The sequence below is a fragment of the Squalius cephalus genome (genome assembly GCF_949319135.1).
Source record: "Squalius cephalus genome assembly, chromosome: 16".
In the NCBI taxonomy this organism is placed as follows: domain Eukaryota; kingdom Metazoa; phylum Chordata; class Actinopteri; order Cypriniformes; family Leuciscidae; genus Squalius; species Squalius cephalus.
The window spans coordinates 20,334,015-20,356,787 of record NC_137137.1 but is presented as its reverse complement, the minus strand read 5'-3'; the positions used below and the strand labels follow the sequence as shown (position 1 = coordinate 20,356,787).

At 36.2% G+C, this 22,773-nt stretch overlaps 1 protein-coding gene across 1 annotated transcript; it reads right to left on the bottom strand.

The window, feature by feature from the left end:
* Window positions 1-242: 242 nt before the first annotated feature.
* Window positions 243-20,821, bottom strand: dok2 (docking protein 2). Its single transcript, XM_079896716.1, is given in 8 exon segments — window positions 243-1,711; window positions 2,277-2,452; window positions 10,124-10,226; window positions 16,863-17,030; window positions 18,440-18,571; window positions 20,563-20,622; window positions 20,624-20,686; window positions 20,688-20,821. Coding segments are annotated over 8 exon segments (1,722 nt in total). The 5' UTR covers window positions 20,718-20,821; the 3' UTR covers window positions 243-721.
* Window positions 20,822-22,773: the final 1,952 nt, after the last annotated feature.

Genomic DNA, 22,773 nt, shown 5'->3' with positions numbered 1-22,773 from the left:
TTAGCGCACAAGATTCAGGGTTTTGCTCTGGAGGTAATTGCGACTTTTTGTCACACAATTCTGACTTTTTTCTCAGAGTTGAAAAATATATAAACTTGCAATTAATTTATAAACTTGAGAGTTATAAAGTATGGATTGTGAGATATCAATTCACAATTCTGACAATTGCAAATTTCTATCTCGCAATTCTGACTTCATAACTTCATCTCACAGTTGACTTTTTTTTTTTTTTCGCAATTCCGAGTTTATATCACATAATTCAGAAAAAAAAAGCAGAATTGTGTGTTATAAGCTTGGAATTTCATAACGTAATTAAGTCAAAATTGCGAGTTTATATCTCACAATTCTCAGAAAAAAAAGTCAGAATTGTGAGTTATAAAACCTAAGTTCGATAAATAGTCAAAATTGCAAATTTATATCTTAGATCTAAACACACAATTGCGAGTTATGAAGTCAATATTGTGAGATATTAACTTGCAATTCCAAAAAAATTACTTTTTTTATTTTTCCCCCTGTGGAAACAAGCTTCCATGGATCAAAGCTTTTTGGAGAACAGTAAAGCACTCTGATAACTATTATCCATTTAGCATATTAATTGATTAAATATTTCATTCATTCATTTATTCATTCGCACACTTCATTGTCCTCTGTAGTGGTGATGCCACATAACTGAGCATCACCAATCATTATGGTTCAAATATATAAGATTCTGAAGCAGTTCTTAGTTATTTTTTTGCGTTACTTTCACCATGATGTTATCATATGGTGAACCATCTTCTTCCTCACTGTCCTTCTGCTTTGACAGCAAGGCTCTTCTGGGAGGTTTAGGAACCGCGTAGTCATCGGCAGAAGCGTTGTACGGGTACTCGTGACCACTCGGGTCCATTACTGTCCCCAACATCTTCCAAGCGTGACCTTTGACCTCCTCCGGTTCATCATAGAGAGATGGAGGCACACTTGGGGCCACACCGCAACCTTCCGGTTCATCATAGATGTGCTCCATTTTGTAAGATTTTGTTTTTTTGTTTGTGAAACGGGTTCTGATAGCAGTTTCATCTATAATGTCATAAAGCGGTTCTGTGTTCTCTACATTGCCTTTCTTGTCATTTTCACAACTGGGTTCTACTAAAGCGGGTGGAGGGTTTGATGCGGACAAAATGTCTACCATAACATTCTTGGCAATGATGTCAAAGGGCAGCGAGTAGTCTGAGTCCTCGGGGTTGGAGCATGTGGAACGTCTGTCTTTTGGTTCTCTCTTCTCCCCTGGACTTCCCCGATCTGGATCCGGCGCCATGGCCCGGGAATACATCTCATCCTCTGTGTTGGCCAAGGGACAGCTGCGGAAGTTCTTGACTTGGTTCTTACGTGGCGGAGGCCTGGTGTCCAGGTTCAGACTCTTGACCCCTGTCAGAAGCTTGTCTGTAGGGGCTTCAAGTCTGGAAAGCTGAGGGTTCTGGGGTTGTTTGAGACCATCTCTGATTGCTCCCTCAGTCACCATACTGTAGACAGACGACTCTTCAGCTCTCATTCGAGGTGAAGAGGGCATGGGATCTCGCTCCACACTTGCTATCTGCTTCACAGGTAAATGGACTCTGTGTAGATTGATGGCGGCCTCTACGGATTGGAAGATGGCGTTGCCTTGTTTTGTGTCGAACTCAAAGTTGCCTTCCCCAGAGTCGCATCTTCGCCCAGCCTCAAAGGAGAATGTTGCCTGTTTATTGAGAAATTATAGGTGTAATTACAAGTCAAATTAGTAGTAAATACATACGTCATGACAATAACTTCAACTCATCAAAATAAGTTAAGCCATTTTAAACATTTTTTTTTTAAGTTATTCGAGATTCAACTCATTTTTTTAAGTCAGTTTAATGTAATTTAAGTTGAAATGACTTAATGTTTTTTTAGAATTTAATTCTCAAATGCAATGCATGATTTTTTATACATATTTTTGAAAGGTCTCTTATGATCACTAAAGCTACTTTTATTTTATCAAAAATACTATAAAACTGTCAAATATTTTGAAATATTTATCCTTAAGAAATCTTTCTAATATGCTGATTTGCGGCTGCAACATTTATTATTATTATCAATGTTAAAAAACAAAATTATTTGATAAAAGGAAAGTTTAAAAGATCAGCATTTATTAGAAATATAAATATTTTGTAACATTATAAATGTCTTTACTGTCACTTTTGATAAATTCACACAGAGATCACCCTCCCTGCTTGCCTCACTATCATTAAATGACTGACCGCAGGTCACTGTGAAAGCCATACCTTGTCTCGTCCGAACCTGCGGAGGAAACGGTAGGGCCAGGCGTAGAGAACCTCTCCTGTCTTAGGTTCTTTCAGAAGAAGGCTATCAGAATCAGTCCGTAGCAGCACTACTCCTTTCAGGCTGCATCTCTCAGAAGCCTCCGTGCGCCGCACTGTCACCTTAAAATCTTTCATTGCTGAAGACAACAGGGAGGAGAAGCTTTATATTAACAATGTGCCAAAAGAACACAATATAAACAGTAATAGCCGCTTTACACTCAAAGATACTCTCAGATGAAAAACAGTGGATTCAGCACACATGTGGCCTCCTGAAGGCTTATGAGTCTCGTTGCCATATATCTTCCAAATAAAAGATTGGATTTCATTTTATTTTGATGGTCCCTTTAACACATTCTGTTAACTATAAGTAACGTTGCACCTACTAACTCTAAATACAGTAGTTGAGTATTTGTCGACTGGTAGCGAAATGGGTTTTTTACCCATTTCCAACTCTTTTTGCAAGCAGATTGTATGTATCAGAGGTTACATTCTCACATATGTACAATAATCCAAAGCAGATTTCTTTTGATGAAACAATATACCCAATATAATTGTTTTTTTTTCCGCACAAGTGTACAGATTTAGCACATGGCTGCTGAGAAACAAGCACCTTATTAGGTGTTCTCTGCTGAGAAAGGTCAACACCCCATTCGTTACTGCTGAACTAGGGTGAACTCTGTGGCGCGCAGGATTCTGCTGCTTCTCCAGAGGGATTGTCTAATAGAGGGCTCGCCATGCAGATGTTTTTCTACACGGGAGCCGAGATGGGTGATGAGACTCCATTAATTTCCTGAGGTGAGGTGTCAAAAGGAGATTTTCTGCTTATGCTATTCAGTCCAAAAATAGTCAGGCCAAAAGTGTGGACTATTAATTAATAGGCTCTGCATTCATTTATTGTAAATGTGGATGTTTCTCAAAGTCTGCTTTAATAGTATTGGTAACACTTTACAATAAGGTTTCACTTGTTAACATTAGTTAACATAGTTAACAATTAAAATGACTTAAGCATTTATTAATTTTAGTTAATGTTTTAAATTAAACATTTAATAATACATTATTATTATCAAAAGTTGTATCTGTTCATATTATTTAATGGACCTGAGCTAACATGAACTAACAATGGACAATTGTATTTTATTAACTAATGTAAACAAAGCTTATAAATACTGTAACAAATGCATTGCTCGTTGTTAGTTCATGTTAGTTCATGCATTAACTAATATTGACTAATGGGACCTGTTACTATAGTGTTTCATATCAGTAGTTAAAGGATTAATTCACTTCAGAATTAAAATTTCCTGATAATTTACTCACCCCCCATGTCATCCAAGATATTCATGTCTTTCTTTCTTCAGTCGAAAAGAAATATAGTGGACATTGATAACTGTTGAAGTCCACTTTATGGAGAAAAATCCTGGAATGTTTTCCTCAAAAAACGTAATTTCTTTTCGACTGAAGAAAGAAAGACATGAATATCTTGGATGAAGTGGGGATGAGTAAATTATTAGGAAATTTTTATTCTGAAGTGAACTAATCCTTTAAATCTACCCTAACATTGTTATTTAATTATCACTTAAATTAAAATAAAATAAAAATATCTAAATAAAATAAAAAATTTGGGGTTTCATTCTTGTCTGCTACATCCACCAGCTGGAGTGTCCTTGATTTCCACCAGAGAGCACTACTCCGTAGTCCTTTGCCATTCTATCATGAACTATATTTCCCATAAACCTTTGCCCAGACTCATTATGTTCTGATTATTACCACCTGTTTCCCATTACCCTTGTTAACTCTGCCTATACAAGCCTTGTTTATTCAGTCTTTCATTGCAAAGTCTTGTTTAACGTTGCACTGCAACTCTGAGCCTTATCCTGGTTAAAGTTTTTCCTGTTCACTTCACAGATCTGCAAAAATGACTAAAAATGCTGTATTATGCATGCCAGATAAGTAGTTGGCAATGTCACGTTGTAAAGAAACATAATGCACCTTTAGACTAAACACTTAATACGCATGTGCATGCTGTCATCAATTTCACAAATTTGCGTTTGTGTAGTTTAAACGGAGACGATAATAGGATTGTTTTCAAAAACTTTTTCTTTTGACTTTTTTTTATTTTTTTATTTTTTAAATATGCTTTTTCATTGTTAGTTGAAATAGAATTGTGTAAACGATCCCTTAGAATGAGGTTAAGAACAAATCCATGTTAAGAAAAATACACACGTGTTGTGAATTAGGCGAAAATGTTCGTGAGAAGGTCTCCTGTGTGTATAAATACAAATAATCCATGCAATTATTAGTGAATGAGACAGTGACCTTAATATAATAAAATAAAACTTTAACAACCACCCAATCGCATGCTACAGTATTTTGTCAATAAATGTATTCATGTAACTGTATGTCCCAGGACATTTGTCACAATTCACCATAACATGGCAAGATTTTTTTGTGCCCTGCTTTTAAGTAACTTTAAAGTACTAAATTCTTTGGCGTTTATTGGATAGGACATTATAGACGAGAGAGGTAACAACAGGAGGGAACTCCAGCTGTGATTCGACCTCCGGTCGCCTGAGATACAGCTACAAGTATTACTTTATGCCATAGTTACAAAGGACTAAAACTGCATAACTCTGTTGATAAAGATACTAGAAAGGGGAAGAAGGAGAGAAAGACAAAGAGTGTGATGTGGTTTGGAGGTATCTTTTTCCGTTTGAAAATTGTGGCTACTCCAGCCACAGTCAAACTTCATTGAGAGGAAGTGTGCCTTTGCAAAGACAATGCTAGCTTCTGTTTGCAGCTGTCAGAACAGAAGCGAACATTCCACACTTCTCAACAAATGAAAAAATGAGACTTCCTGCAAAAGAACAAAAAAAAAAAAGCCACAGTGTACACAGACTAGTGTAAAAATGTAACGAGATGCATTTCCACATTTACATCCTGTTGTCATGAGCAACAAGTGGTAAGATTCATATGCAAGATTCTCTCTTTCTATTGCTCTACACTTGGCATTGCACCAAATTTATGACAACTGTTTTGTGGTTGAACCACCCCCCATTTCCACCTCACTTTCCACATGACCTCATTTGCATAACATTCTTTATCTCATTCTCCCTCCAGGTGTGAGTTATGTTCAGGAAGTTCTATGTTATATTCAACAACACACATTTCATGTAAGTATTTAGAGTGGGGTCTAAATGTCACTTTCAATGTAAAGCGGCATAAACAGGGAACTTTATCAGCTGAGATGTAGGATTCCCTGTGGCATCCTTTGCTAGTAGAGGGTCACTAGCCAGTGGCTACTAGTCAAGCATAAGGTTTCAACCAGCCACAGAAACCCCTTCCTAATCTAAGGCCTCGTTTACACTGCAGGTCTTGATGCCCAATTCTGATTTGTTGCCTATATCCGATTTTTCCGACTGTCCGTTTACACGTTCTTTCAGTTGTGACCCATTTCCAATTCATGTGTTTACACTTGCCATACTATCTGAAACATCGTGCATGCTTAAAGGGGGTTCTTGCACAGATGGACAAACGCAAAATATGCTTGATGCTAGCTTTGCGATATAGCCTATGCGAAGTTTGCCAAACATCATCATGATTTTGAGGCGGAGGAGGACGAAAATGGCCATCATCATTGCGCATATACTTCAGTTATTGTGTGCGAGAGAGTTCTCAGGAATGGTGGGAGCACATTGTGGCAGGCTTTAACGAGGAGCAGTGTGTCTGAAATTTTAGGATGAGCAAGCCAACCTTTGATATGTTGTGTCAACGTTTGTCCACATTCCTCTCCTACAACGACACAACGTTTCGTTGGGCCATCCGTCCCTTTGCAGATGCACGTTGAGATTGTGCTCGTCATTAACCGCGGAGACGTTGCCTAATGCCTCAGAAAATCCGCCTGTTTACATGACAGTCGCATTGGCACATATCTGATTTGTATCTGATTCATTTCTAATATGAAACCGATCTCGAAATATCCGAATGCATGCGTTTTTTTCCTGTATACACCGTCATAGAACACATCCGATCTGTGTCACATATGAGCAAAAAATCAGAATTGGGTCACTGACAGTGTAAACGAGGCCTTTAAATAGAATATTTTGCGACTCAAGAGCTATTTTTTATGGAGCCCCTATAGGTTCACTTGCAAACTTTTCCATTGCCCTGCAAAAACGATTGCATTCCCCCAAGAAACGTTGCGTTCGCTTGCAAACAACTCAAAGGTTTCTCAGGGGACAAATATGATAGTCTTGGGGTCGGTGAGATTTTTTTTTTTTTTTTTTTTCTTTAATAGATTAACTTTTATTTAACTCACATTTAACATTTATAATGTTATCAACAACAAAAAAAATAAAAAAAGAATGCTCTTCTTGTGAACTTTTGAGTTGAAATCCTGAAAAAATAATCACGTTTTCCACAACAACAAAAATATTAAGCAGGACAACTGTTTTCAACATTGGAAATAATAAGAAATGTTTCTTGAGCAGCAAATCCGCATATTAGAATGATATCTGAAGGATCGTGTGACACTGTGATGCTGTCAATCTATGATGCTGAAAATTTAGCTTTGTGATTACATGAATAAATTTGTTTCAAAATACAAAAATAGAAACCGTTATTTTAAATTGTAATATTTCACAATATTACTGGGTTTTTTTTTACTGTATTTTTTTATCAAATAAATGCAGCTTTGATGAGCACAACAGACTTCTTTCAACAACAACAACAAAAATATTGGTAACACTTTACAATGGTGCACTAATATGCATTAATTCACGCTTACCTAATGCACAGATAATCTTGAGTTATTGCATGACTCATGAAGAACTAAACACTTCATTAATGATTGCTGCATCAGGAACTAATAAATCTGAGTTTAAGTCATATGTGACCCTGGATGACAAAACCAGTCACATGGGTAAATTTTTTTAAATTGAGATTTATACATCTGAAAGCTGAATAAATAAGCTTTCCATTGATGTATGGTTTGTTAGGATAGGACAATATTTGGCCGAGATACAACTATTTGAAAATCTGAAATCTGAGGGTGCAAAAAAATCGAAACATTGAGAAAATCTCCTTTAAAATTGTCCATTTATGTTCGCGATTGTGCTGCATTCACTCACAAAAATAAATGTTTTATACGGTAGGAAATTTACTAAATATCTTCATGGAACATGATCTTTACTTAATATCCTAATGATTTTACTTAATATCCTAATGATTTCTTAATATCCTATACACTGGAAAAAAAATATTCATTGAATTTAATCAATTTTTTTATGGTAAGTGGTTGCACACAATTGATTCAAGCTACATTTAAATAAATGCATTAAGTTGAACTAAAATTGAATAAGTTCAACTTAATGCAATTGTTTAAATGTAGCTAAAATCAATTGTGTGCAACCACTTACCATAAAAAAAAATTGATTAAATTCAACAAATCATTTTTTTCGACCCATACAATGTATTGTTGGCCATTGCCACAAATAAACCTGTGCGACTTATGACTGGTTTTGTGATCCAGGGTCACATATATGAATTGCTACACTGTAAAAAAATTCTAACCTCGTTAACTCAAAATTTTCTAGTGACTGGTCACATCTAAATTTTTCAATTGGCCCAAGTGAAAATCTGTAAATTTAATTTTATAATTTACAGAATTTCACTTGGGACAACTGAAAAATTTAGATGTGACCAGTCACTAGAAAATTTTGAGTTAGGGAGGTTAGAATTTTTTTACAGTGTATTATTAAATACGTCACAGTGGATTAATTCCCAATAAACATCTAGTATTAACTAATAGTGTAAATGAATGTGCCAATGTGTTGAATCTGAGATCAGAAATAAATTAGCGTAGTCAAGTTGTGATAGTAAACCTCATTCTTTTCTGAGCTCCAATTACTGTTTTCGAATGGCATGTGGTTTCAGATACTATGAGATTTGCTACTATTTGATGTGGTTAACAGTTTTTTTTAGTCTCACTTATAATTTATTTTTAATTGATTCATTAATAGATCAATTGTGTTTGTTGTAAAAATGGTGAATCCTGACATAAACATTTGTGTGTACTGTACAAAAAGCTGTAGTTTTATAGTTCCCTTCTGATCATCTAATTCCTTGTGCACCCCTTTACCCTGCTGTCGCTTGACAGAACAATCTGAATCTGAAACTCCCCCAAGCCTGATATATTCCTAAAGAGGAAAAAGCAACAGAACGCTGAAGCTCAGACAGACATAGGGATCATTAAATAATTTAAGCACTATTTGAGGCCACATATAGCAACATAATCAACCAAGCTTAAACAGTCTTTAAATGCCGATGAAATTCGACTGGCTGGGTCAGATTGCCTGGCACCTGCACTGCATTAGTGATGCGTGTTTTTGCTCTTCCACTTCCCCTCTTGACTGTCATCTTGCTGAGAGCCACAATATGAAACATGTCCACTGAGGACTTTTATCTGTCTTTTCTGTCTTAAGGGATGTGTTTTGGTTATTTTGTTTTTATGCATTTGTCTGTTGGCCTCTTTTTCAATTTGCTCAATTTAATTGAACAGATGGAAGAAGAAACAAGTAGCACGACAAAAGAAAACGCAGAGAGTTTAATGGAGAGTTCAAGTTCAGCCTCATGCTAACTTAAGCTGGGGCATTTTATAATAATAATTTTTTTTTTTTTTAATTAGGCAGCTACCGTTTTCAACTTTGGTAATAATAAGAAAAGTTTCTTGAGCAGCAAATCAGAATATTAGTATGATTTCTGAAGGATCATGTGACACTGAAGACCGGAGTATTAATGCTAAAAAATCAGCTTTGCCATCACAGGAATAAGTCACATTTTAAAATATATTCAAATAAGAAGCCAGTTATTTTAAATTGTTATAATATTCCACAATATTACTGTTTTTCTGTATTTTTGGATCAAATAAGAAGCCTTAGTACATAGTACTAAGTACAAACTTTTGAACAGTAGTTTATATAAACATAAATTTGTATAACTTTGGACCTCGCTGTATTTACTGTACATGGTTACACCCTTAAAGATTGTAACAATTTAAAATAAGGATTATAATTTGATTGAGGACATCAGCTGATTCTGAATCAGACACAGCTTTGACGAATTAAGGAGAAAATATGCACTGTCACAATGAGACACACACAATGAGAAAAAGTGCTGTTGTTTTGTGCAATTGCAATAGAGCCAAAATAATGTTCCAAATGACACAGAAGACTAAATTAACCATAAAAACAGCACTTACCCATCATTAATGAAGAAATAAAAATAAAAACGGATGTAAAGGAAGTCAAATAGGGTACTGAACCATCTTTGAGAACAGCAGGATATTGCACATTTACAAAGATAGGTGGTCAATCTGCAAAACAAGGCGGACACTTGTGTTTCTTTCCACCACAAGTGAACAAAAATGAGCCACAACTTTCCACTACGTAATAGAGGAATGAAGAAGTTAGCTCTTGGTTCACGATGTTCACAGCACAAAATAAACTAGAGGTGTCAGACTAGAGAACAAGCCAATCTCATAAGCATGTCAGATGTGTACAAAAGGTGCACCTAATCGGTTAGAAATGACCTCTGTTCCTGCTATGAGATTGACTTTCTGCTTGTCTTTTTTCACAGAAACTAGCAGATGAGCTTGGCTGTGTGACCTTTTAAGGTACTTTACCAGCTCCTCCATCAGAGCAGTGCCACAAGCAACTCCTTTGATGACTTTAGTAGTGTGTTCGTTCATAAAATTACTAAACAAAATAATTCCAAAAGAACTATTGTGTTTGTGTACATTCTGTACACTTTCTTACCAGTTTCTCTGCTGCAGTAGAGGGTGTTGTCCGCCATTGTTACATCATCAAATTCACCATGTAAACTGTTTCCTCTCACTGCTCCTCTCTCTGTCCAGCTCATCTACAATGAACCCAAATAGACGGCAGTTTATAACAGGCATCACAAAGAAATTATAAGTCTATATCAATTTATAGTTTGATTGGTCTCATCAGATTTGGTAGGAAATTTTCCCTTGTTTCACAGACAAGGCTTAAGTCTAATCCCAGACTAAAATGCATGTGTGTTTTAACTGAAAGCAACTCGCACTGACATAAAATATGTCACTGCCATTGTTTTATCTCAATATGCACACCAGTAATGTTTTGTTCTAAGGCAGGTTTATAAAAGCTATACTTAAATGTCCTAATTGAACTAAGACCTAATCCTGGCTTAGTCTAAGCCCTGTCTGTGAAACCAGCCCTAAATGTTTGCATCATTTGTACCTGGATTTTAGTGTTATGTCCAAAAACACAGAAAAGAAGAATCGGCTACTATGGTGATTTTACTTGCTTGTTCAGACAAATATATTTTGCATATACAGTATGTCTTTTTGTCTAGGGGATTTTGGTGTAGAATGACAGATCTGCTCCAGTGTTATCAGTCACTAAAAATAAATCTATTGAAAGCATTTTTGTTAAAGGCACAGTATGTAAGTTTCGCCGCTAGAGGTCACTTATTCAAAACAATAACAAAGACGTAGCTTGATGATGCTGTCATCTTTACCTCCACAGCCGATGGAAAGCAACACCGAGCAAGCTTAGTACGTCAGTAAAACCGAAACATATGGAGCTGGTTAAGTGATTCAAACTCCAAAATATATTTGTTTACAAATCATGCACTATGGTAAAAAGTGTTTTGATGTTATAACATTATATTGTGCAAGGTGCCGCATGAAAACAAGTCTTTATTAATCCATAATCTGCCCTGTGATCGTTATTGTGTGTGAAAACAATTAAAAGTTCTTGCTGTTTTACTGCCTCTAGAGTTAATTTCTGTTGGAAACTGCAGTGATATGTACATATAGGTCGTTTTTGGCGTTCTGCAAAAAGGTGCGTTTTTCCAATGAGCCTGTGTTGAATAATGTTCTAATTCTAATGTTATGAAGTTTTATTAATGTCACTGTGGTATGAAGCAGGGTGGGGCCGAGAGCCGTGGTCCGCTGGAGCGAATGCTTCTTCTTTCCAGAACTTAAACTTTGTTACAGTTATGTTTGATCACTTAAATTCACGTTATTTTAATGTCATTCTAATGAAACAGCCGTAAGTTCTGAATCACTACTCATACAGGCCACTTTATCTGATGAATTAAAATTGTGGGGAAATGCAGAGCTGTTTTACTTGGTCAAAACAATCATACTACAATACGTGCAGATATTAGATAGAGGTGGGATAAAATATTGATAGGGCAATATATCGTTGTCCTAGATACGAGAATCAATATGCTGGCGGCAAATATTGATATTTTATTTAATAAAATGTGACCCTGGATAACAAAACCAGTCTTATGTTGCACGGGTATATTTGTGGCAATAGCCAACAAAACATTGTATGGGTCAAAATGATAGATTTTTCTTTTATGCCAAAAATCATTAGCATATTAAGTAAAGATCATGTTCCATGAAGATATTTTGTAAATTTCCCACCTGAAATATATAAAACATTTATTTTTGTGCATGGATGGAGCACTATCGCCAATAGAAATGGACAACTTTAAAGGCGATTTTCTCAGTGTTTCGATTTTTCTGTACCCTCAGATTCCAGATTTTCAAATAGCTGTATCTCGGCCAAATATTGTCCTATCCTAACAAACCATACATCAATGGAACGATTATGTATTCAGCTTTCAGATGATGTAAAAATCTCAATTTAAAAAAAAATACACATAAGACTGGTTTTGTGGTCCAGGGTCACAAATAAGGCACTCTAAATAGATTTCCCTGCTCCCAGCGTTGCTATTTCTTGGCTCCTCGAGGTGGCGCTCAACATATGAATGAGGGTAACAAGAACATAAGTTAACTAGCCTAAGAAAAATAGTTTTTTAACGGGATGGCGGACAGCAGTGTGAGTAAAATAATAGATGCCCCAGCCACTTTAAGTCCAAAGTCTGGACTCACTTCGGCTTTTATACCATTGATGGGACAAACAAAAGCGACAAAGAGTACACGATATACAAGAATTGCCTGATAACAGTAAAATCCATGGGTAATACCACGAACATGCAAAGCCACTTGCAACGCTGGATGACTTGTGTTGCTAAATGGAATGCAATTGATTTTAAAATATATTGTATGGTGGAGAAAATTGCTGTTACTACAAATAAAGCACTTTCTGATTATGTTAGCCACTTGACAAAATGGCATTGTCTCTGAGGTAGAGTACACTCTCATGGGACACAAACATATTACTTACGGTAAATCAAGAAAATACTAGATTCAAACAATAAGACTAACCGTGTTGAGCTATGTAACAATGATTAATGTTACATGGTAGATTATAAGGTATCCAAACAGTTGCTCACCTGTCTAGTTAAACACATAATATATTAAAGCGTATTTGGTGTTTCCATGGTTTCTATGGAAGTACGGAGAACACAGATATGATGTCATTGACAGGTGGCGCAATGACGTGGGCCTTTACACTGGTTAAAATTGCTGTTTTCTCTGGATTTAAACATTGTTGGAAACATTTGGGTGTACACAAGTCAACACAATATATAACATTGTTCCAGTGTTTTTTGAATATTTTAAACCAAAAAACGTACATATTGTGCCTTTCATTAAAATAAAGCTGAAATAAAATAGAATAGAAATAATAGATCAACTTAAAGTTTTCAAAATGTTTAAGTATTAAAATTGCTAACTGAAATAAAACTAAAACAAAAAATGAATTGACTAATTAGACTATCAAAATAATCATATAGATGTTTCATATGCATTTAGTTTATACACTTTTATTGTGTATATTTATCATGTTCTAAATATAAATATTAAGACAATGCCACAAACCTTGATAACTACAAGGTTCCCTGCAAATGCCCTTCTTATTAAAACACTCATAGTGAAAGCCTGCTATCGGTAATATATGAAACTAAAATTAATATAAAAACAAAAGTGAAAATATGCTTATAAAAACTACTTCACAATATCAATAAAAAATATAATAGCATATTAACTATATTGAAATATTACTGATCAGCTCTGATGGGGTGATCACATGCAACCATAGGAATTACCTCAAACCATCAGACAGCAGTGCTGAAGCACAACTTAAATAAAAAACTAAATGCAGGTTACAACTTTATTGTCCAGTATAAAATCTTGGTCCTGAATAAAAAAAGTTGAGAACCATTATAGCTACAACAATTATAGCTCAGCAAAATATGCTCTTTTTTTTTCACACCGTTAGCCCTCTAACTGCAAGTGTCATATCAGTGGTATGTGCTATGGAAATTCTCTTTACACTTTTATTTTTGCATTTGCTGAAATGCACTTTAACTTCACCACATGAGGTTTGGACAAATGGCCTTTGTTGAGGAACCACATTATGAGCCAAGAAACACTCTCCAAAACTGTGCCAATGTGATCATTTTATGTTGCACAACAGAAACCTTCATAGCATAAAGCCGTATTCATTTCCCCAAATGCATTACATCAAGCGCTTCTATTCCACACAGTGTTCCTCATTCAATAGGCACAGCACAGCTTTTACTGTTGGCTTTCTGTAGCACCTCTTCAGATTCAAATTCTGAAAGACAGCAGCCTTTTTTAGGAAAAGCTAAAAAGCTGGAGGAAACTGAGACATCATACATAATCTCAACATTCCCATTAGTTTATTTCAATATGGGTCAAAACATAATACAGGGCTGAATCCGAAATCGCCCCCTGCACCCTCATATAGGGCAATATTCGAGGGGACATCCATTTGTAGTGGTGTCCGAAACCATAGTGGACGTTATTGAGTGCACTCATTCAATCCCACATTGCACCGCAATGACATCCATTTGTAGTGGTGTCCGAAACCATAGTGGACGTTATTGAGTGCACTCATTCAATCCCACATTGCACCGCAATATCGACTGTACAGCCAATATACACTCAACGACCATCCGAATTCACTCCCTCGTTTTCATTCACTGCTGTATTAGTGGACTAATGTAGGGAATAGGGATTGAGGGTTTAGAAGAATCCGATTTCGGATTCAGCCATTGTCTCGGCTTGTTGGTGACATAGATATTTAATCAGTATCACAGACAAAACAACTAATTAATTATAGAATTAATATGACAATTCTTAAAAAAAAAAAAAAAAAGGTTAACTTGCAGATACTGGTGTTCTGTCTGTTAATACTGATTAATTGTCCATTTTACCAACAAGCCACGACCAGTATTGTGATTTGACCCATATATTGAAATTCGTATCTGACTGATCTGTCTGACAAGCATCACTATTATTGTTTCCCAGGCTAAGGATTTGAACAAACCTCTAAGGGTGATTTCACACTTGCGATTTAGTTTGAAAAGTGAACATCCTTGTTCAGGAAGTAAAGTGTAAAAATATTCAAGGCTCTGGGAAGAAGGAGACGGGAACCGGCGAACGATCAACATAAAGTTTAATCATAAAATAAACAAAACGAAAGTAAAGCGGCAGCCCCTCATGGACGACTGCTGCATAAACAAAAACAAAAACACTAGCATAAATGTCCCAGGCCTGGTCCTCTCTCATCCTTCACTGTCATCACTCCTCCTTTTATCCTTCCGGAGCTCCTCCGTGTGACTCGAGTCCGGTGTGGGGCTCATTAGCACTCGCGCAGCCGGCCTTGCTCCATTCCCATGGCTATCAGCTTGCCACATAAAGTAAGCAATTCTGCATCCTGTTTTCTACCTCAATTCAAACGCAGGAAGTGAATTTGAGTTTTAAAGGCATTCTCAGTTCAATTCTGAATGGTGCACAATTCTTGCTGGACAACTATCTGAAAAATGTTTCCATAGTCTACAGGAGGAAACCCAGCATATCTAGGGACCAAAACATCATTGCAACCACTCAGAACCTCTTAAGCAACCACTCTAGCATCTCTCACATTTACATCAGGTGTCCATTAAAGGTGTTTACTACACGTCTCTGTGGAATACTTGATTCTGATTGGTCAAAAATGCCATCCAGCAGAAAGTTATTCCCAGATAACAACCGCTCAAAGCAGATAACGCAGGCTCTTCCAGGTTACTGAAGTCAGCAGTGCAATACGCCTGCTAGGAAGTTTTGCATTTGGTGAGCTAATAGAATATTAAAAGTCAGTCAAATCAATATTTTGTATACAGTTATTTAATTATGCCATCCAGTATCGTGGACTCACTCTCTCTCTTGTTTCATACAAACGCAGCTGCTGCCATTTTGTGACTATTGTTTTGTACACTGTAAGATACAAACAGGTACGATTTTAAAACAGTTTAATCTGAAATCAATATCTCTTATCTCCATATCTAATTATGTGGTGAAATGCTGTGTAATAAGTGGTATGACTGTAAACCGTATCTCTTGAATGTCCATCTAGTTTGAACTTGCCGCGCTGCAACTGCTCTCTCCACGTTTAAAGAGCTAATAAAATATTTAAACTCAAATATTTGTCAATATTTGATCAATATTTGGTGTCTAATTATTTACTTATGTGGCAAGTAGCCATGTAATAAGTGGGATAATATACATCCAGCCGGTTGTTCTCTCAAAATAAACCCCCATTCAGGCTGATCAAGACCCCTCATCACCCTGTTATTTTGAGAGAACAACCAGCTGGATGTAAATGTAGTTTAATTAATCCCTCATTAAATGTAGTTTAAGTGGATATGGAACTAAAGAGAGGAATTTAATAAAAGCATTTTAGCTCAATCGAAAGAGTGTGAGGTCAGACAATCGGGTGGGTCACACTGCAGTACTGCTGTGAGTGATAAAATGAGAAGTTATAAGTAGAGAACCTTTCGTAACGGTTAACTCTTTGAGTACAGGCCAAACTTTAGTGCTCCAAATTTACTTCTTAGTTCATGTAATGACATGACTCATTTACTCTGACTCATGGCTAGAGCAAGGTTCTGCATGTTGCAACTATCCGATTAAAGCTTATGTACCTCTAGAATCCATTCAATGTCAATGTTACTTGGCATGCACTTCCTTCATTTGAACTAAAACCGTCAGCCACAGCACAAATATGTGGTACAATGAGATATGAAAACAACTTCCCTTCTTTAAATATAGAAAAAACAAAATTCATGGGAAACAGTTGTTCTTCTTAGCACAAGCATTAACTAGCAGCACGAGGAGCACTGTGAGTCACAAGCAAGTTTCTGATCAGCTTTGAAGAGCTTTTACATTTGCTGACGTGACAAAAAATCCCTAGCAAGTGGCAAGCCACTGTAATTTGAATCCTTGCGTCTGCAGAAATTTTAGCGTAAGGAGCTGACAAGCTTTTAGCAATAACAATCTCTTTAGCCTTGGCTGAAGGCAGAAGTTAGACATACAATGTCTATGATTAAACTGCCATGCAACAAGAGTTTGAGTACAACTGTGGTTACAAAGCCAGGAACAAAAGCGAGGACAAAACCTGGAAACTTTGATGTAACCGCTCAACACATTTGTAATCAGGTGTTAAGTGAGCCGTTACACCAATATTCTATGACAGGAAAAAATACTGGAAAGAGACAATCGCACAATTTAAATTCAGTGATAAATACCGGAAAGGCGATTTCACACAGTTTCTGGATCCAATCCTCCAGTTCAGCTGTCTCAACGGCGAAAACAAATGTCTTTTCAGTTGTCTCCACCAAAAAGGGTCCACAATCCCGTGGATAGCCTTCGACATCAGCCTCCGAAACACGAATGCAGTCGGTCATTTTTATCACCTGTAAAAAACAACAAGAAACTCTGGAATTGAGTTTAAAAAAATTTTTGAAATGTTTTCCAGCAAGTGTGGGGAGGGGGGTGCTTTAGTTCAAACTTTTGGACAGCCTATATACTCAATATGCCTTCTAACTGCTTACAAAAACTTGACAAGGCGAATCTGTTTCATACACATCAGAACAATTTAAATAAGCTCCAGATTTGCTGTTTGGGTGGGTGGTTTGATGTGTGAGCATTTTCTTTTACATTTTTTATTTTTTCAGAAATAAACATCATCCAAATGCTTTCATTTCAGAAGACAGCATTTTTTTGACAACCCTTTTTTGGGAGATGGTATTTTCGGGTATTTTTTATTTGTCATATTTCATAGCAGAAATGGGAACATATGTAACTAACGATTGAAATCCACTGAAAGCAAGTAGTAGTGAGAACCCAAATGCAAGTCATTCCAAAACATGATCAAACATAAAACAATGGCATGATGAGGCATGGAACTCAAAACAAGAACATAAACTTACACCAGAAACATTCAATACTAGACAAAGACACAGCGCAAACATGAGGGCTTAAATACACAAGATTAACGACTAGACAAGGGACACCTGTGAACAATGAAACAATGAACCAATGACAACATGACACATCAGACAAGGGAACACATGGCAGGATCACATGACTTGAACAAGGGATCACATGACATACATGAAACAGGAACAAGGAACGACATTATTTCGAGAATGAGATTTGGGCATACTGGATTAAATAGTACGCATAAAAAGAATAGGGAAACATGAACCTGGGTTGTGTAAGCAGTGTAATAGAAGTGAAACATTAGAACATGTAATTATTAATTGTCGTAGGTATAAGCAGGAAAGGATGATTCTGAAAGATAATCTAAGTAAAGAAAAAATTGGATTTGAAATGAAGGAAATATTAAAAATGAATTCAGGGCATGTGGGGTATAGAGCAATATTTAGTTTTTTGGAAAAAACTGGGCTCACAAGAAGGATATGAGTTTAGTTGTAATTAAAATTGTATTAATAATGATGTGATTGATAATGTATTAATATTAATAATTTTATTAGATATTTATGTATTTATTTATTTAATTAGTAGTGAGTAAAGTAGGCTATTTTGATCCACACTCCATTTCAGAAGGTGGCAGTAATGCACATTAAAAAGTTGTTTGCCAACCGCCATTAAAAATCAGAAGAAGAAGAAGGAACAAGGAACAAAACGTGACAGTAATGGTACTTCCTGCAAATTGTTTGTACATGTCCACCCACACACAAGGCATGTGTATGACCCCTCACAGAGTTTGATTGTTTGTGTTCTGGAATTGCATCACTCTCAGATTCACCACAGCTTATTTATGTACGCAGTAGAGGGAAAATCTAAGTTTGTTGTTCACCTTTTTGTTTTCCTGTTTGCGATTGGCTTTCTCCAGCGTGCTGCCAGTTCCATCTTTGCACTCAAAGAACTCAAGGCGAGAGATAGAGCAGGAGCTCTCGCGGTACAACACGGACCAAACCTTTCGCCATTTCTGAAAGAGAAAGAAGATGAATGGAAAGTGATGTTAAACTGTGACACTTTTACTTACATTGTCCTGTAGGCATGAAGAAATAAGATATAAAACTAATGGACCTTATTATATTTCAGGATGTCTACTATCAACCAGTATTAGAAGAAAGCCTCTAACATATTACAGACATAAAAATATGACTTGTAGAAAAATGGTCTTATGACAACTTAAGCTGAGTAATTTAAATGAGTAAGCTCTTGACATAATCCACAGCTAGGGTGACACATCTTACCCACTGACACACAGTATCCCATGCTTCCCCGTAGTAAACCGAATATAGTTTTTATAATGTCGGCGTTCCAAAGTATAACCAATATTTTTGCAATTTAGCTTGTTTTTGACCTTTGGAAGTGAAACTGGAAGTGGTTCAAGGCACATAAAAATACCCAAAGTGCTTCCTACAATAAAGACAGCATTTTCTTTATTGGAAAAGATTTTTTAACTTAAAAGCAAACAGTCAAACTAAGTCCAAAGGTAAAATATGAAAACATGTCAATGTAGAATACTGAAAAAGATGAGAATTTGTTACTGCATAACATTGGTTCGAGTGCCTAAGCACGGTTGTATCACAAGTGATTCATTTGATAGCATTTAAAGTGTGAGATTCCTCATTCAGGAAATGAACAAGACGAATTGTACAGAGAATCTCTGTGGTACAGACATTACCAACCATTTCAGAGAAATTCATGGCCTCAAACAACACTTAATCTATTACAGATGCAACATTCTCCTTATGGTTTCCTAAAGAGACGGCCCTGATCCTATTGCTAACATTAGCTCACTTTAATGGACTCCAGCAGGCCATAATTCTCTATTGTAGTCCCATATGGCGGAACTAACAATATTATCAGTGGCATCAATCAAAATGAAGTGAAAATGGTTTTAGATGAGAATGTGAACTTTTTAAAGTGGATCATGTTCACAGTTCATGAAGTTGTTCATGACACTGCCAGTGAGCTTAATATGATTCATGAATTTCTCTCTTATTGTAATTGCCTTAAAGATATGGCGTATTTGCCGACAAACGTGTGGTTCAAATTAGGCGAAGTGAAAGCAGCTAATTGAAATTTATAGACCAAGCCCATCAAGCTCAATACAAATGTATAATACAGAAGCACTGTTTTGATGACATATTTATCTTTTTCATTTGATTGACTTTGGAATTTGAATAGAATTTCTGGCACACTAAACACTACTAACACGCATATTGTAAGAACACATACGTTTGTACCCTTATGAAGACGTGCATGTCTGATCTCCAAATCTCCATCAGTCCTTGACAAGTCTTCAGTATTGGATATTAATGAAAATAACAACCAATTCAATATGTTCCCCAGGGTTTAAAAAAGAAAAGCAATTGAAAATAGCCTTGTGAACTGATCTACATGCTTTCATTGCACTACTACTCAACATCAAGAGTACATTACTGGTTTCTTTCCATGAGACCTTGATGTTTGGGTAGGTAACCAAATTTGCACACGTATCAACAACGTTTTGTCACTATTATTATTTTATATTTTATTCTTTCATCTACTGGTTTGCAATATGAACAGCAGCTCTGCAATTTTACAAACAATCGCATACAAAATTGTGGGTGTTACACGGGAAATAAAGAACGGGTAACTGTCCAGTAGTATTTTGCAACAGAAAGCTCTTCGATTTGGATATAATTTAAAAGTATAGACAAGCATCCAACTAAAGGGTTTATACAATATTCATTGGTTTCATTATTTTGTGGTACTTTATGATATGGAGCGGCTACATCCTGCACTCAGGCCTGTTGATTTAAGTCTTTTTAGTACAGCCTTCATTTTGTGCTATATGCCAATAGTAACAGACAGACCATTACTGTTCTCAAAAACATCCATGCTGAAAGAACACGTTCTTTGATTTTGTCTCTAAACATTCCCCCAACTCGAAACCCCTGGTAAGTAAAGCATGTTCTGTCTTACCTTCCCAAACCGCTGCTGTTGTAGATACAGCATCCCCTTCTTTCTAATGTCCTCCTCCATTTCTCTCGGTCTTGTCTCCGACCCAGCTCCTAGAGACTGTCTCATCTAGTGTATCATACTTCTTTTGCTGAACTTGCTTGTGACGCAAACAGCATCTCCAAGTTCCGCCATATGTACTTCCTGTATAGCCCAAAGAGTTTACACTTCTTTGCAGAGCTGTGCAAGAGCCTCAGTGTGTGTCGAAGCCACAATGATTACTCAAGATCACAAGTTTCCTCATGTTGTACCTAAATGAAAGGAAACAATAACGTATTTGACATTTGAAAACATTTTAAATGTTTATTTATTTTTGATGTTTATTGCAAATTCAAAAATTTTTTGGTTGATTACACGAAGCCCGAGGATTCCCGTATTATTGTCTCTTTTTTTTTTTAGAGAGAGAGAGAGAGAGAGAGAGAGAGAGAGAGAGAGAATTTAATCACTAAATTTGTATGCATTTATAAAGTATTCACCAGCAGGTATAAGTACTGTCACTGATTTATATTTGTCACATAAGAGCTATTTTAAGATCTGAGGTCTTTATTTTTTCAGGGTCTGAGGTCAACTGCAAAACTTCCTGTTCTATGATGTGTCAAGTTTCCATCACACACACACACACACACACACGTACATGCGCGCACACACACGCAAACCAACTTACCAGCCAGAGGGGTGCTGACCACTGTGTGCTGCTCTCCAATTTTAATCATCATAAATAATTTATTTTATTTAATGAACACAATACCAGTAGGCTTACTGTGTAACTAGATAATATTTAGCATGTGTGTATTTATTGTAGTGTGAGTTCTGAGTTTCTGTAAAGCTGCTTTAAAAGAAAATAAATTGTGAAAAACACTTTTATGTGCATTTGTAGGTTACACAATAAAGCCCTTTGATATAAAACGTATTTAATTAAATGCTTTTAATCATCATGTAATGACCCAATGCCAGTGCTATCCATTAGGCCTCTGCCTTTTGGCCTGCAACATTAATGAAACACAGCTGTCAGACCTATTATTAACAACCCCCTTTTCTCAAGGGACGTTTGTATTTAGTTGATCAAAAATCAAACAGATTTTTATAAAGAAAAAAGATAATCAGAAATAGTGTAAAGAAAATTAGATGCTTGCCTGTGCAAAAGTTGGCACAATGATGACGATGATGAGAGAAAACAACGACAGTTGTTTTCCGGCGAACTAGACCTTATTCACAGCAGCACCATCTTTGATTTTTAAGGGAATGAAAGAGAGACTGTGAGGGACATACATCCCTTCAGTGGGTTGTACTATTATTCAATGTGTTTTTGGATTGTTCTGCTGACGAAATACTGCAAAATATCTTTCCAAGAAACTTCAGTAGACATAACACTCCAGACAACATGGAGAGACAAATTATAAGAGATCTAGGGATTTCACACCTAGCTTTTTACCGCGGTAAGTCTATCCCTTTGTGTTTAATTACTATTAACTACCCAGCAAACATTTACGTTGTGGCAATGTCTGTGGCACGTTGCATTTCTACTAAGGCAACTTCGCTGTCTACGTGCTCACAACATTATAACAAAGTAGTAAGAAGTGACAGGGCTGTAGCAACGTTGTTGTGCGACATTCAGCATGTGAGAGACGTTCTGACAATTAAAAAAAAAAAAAAATGTATGCTAGATATATCCCCCATTTAACATGTTATGTTTTGAGGTTAATTTTTAATTAGTCAGATGTTAGATAACTATATACTTTTTAAATATTGTTTATCCTTAATATTATTTAATGGGCCTAACAGTAAATTAATTATAATCAACACCTGAAAGTGTACACTTTGAAGAGTAAAAATGACAGAAGGTTACGTTTTTCACGTTTACGTTTACGTGAATTCAGCTTTATTAAAACTGCATATGGTAATCAAATTGTACTTCCAAAAGTCATACATTTGTGAAAAAAGAAAAAAATGAATATACAAATTTCTTTTTAAGTATAATAAACAAAACATAATAAGTAAAGGCAGATCAGAACATTTCATGAACAAACCCGGGTTCTGTATGCTACGTGGCAGACAGGGGAGCATCGAAAGCCGGGCGATAAAGGTCGGTAACCGGAATCAGTCCAGGAAACATCAACAAATCCAGAGGAGCAAAGAAAGGAATGAGACTAAATAGCAGACAAATCAAAGGAAAAA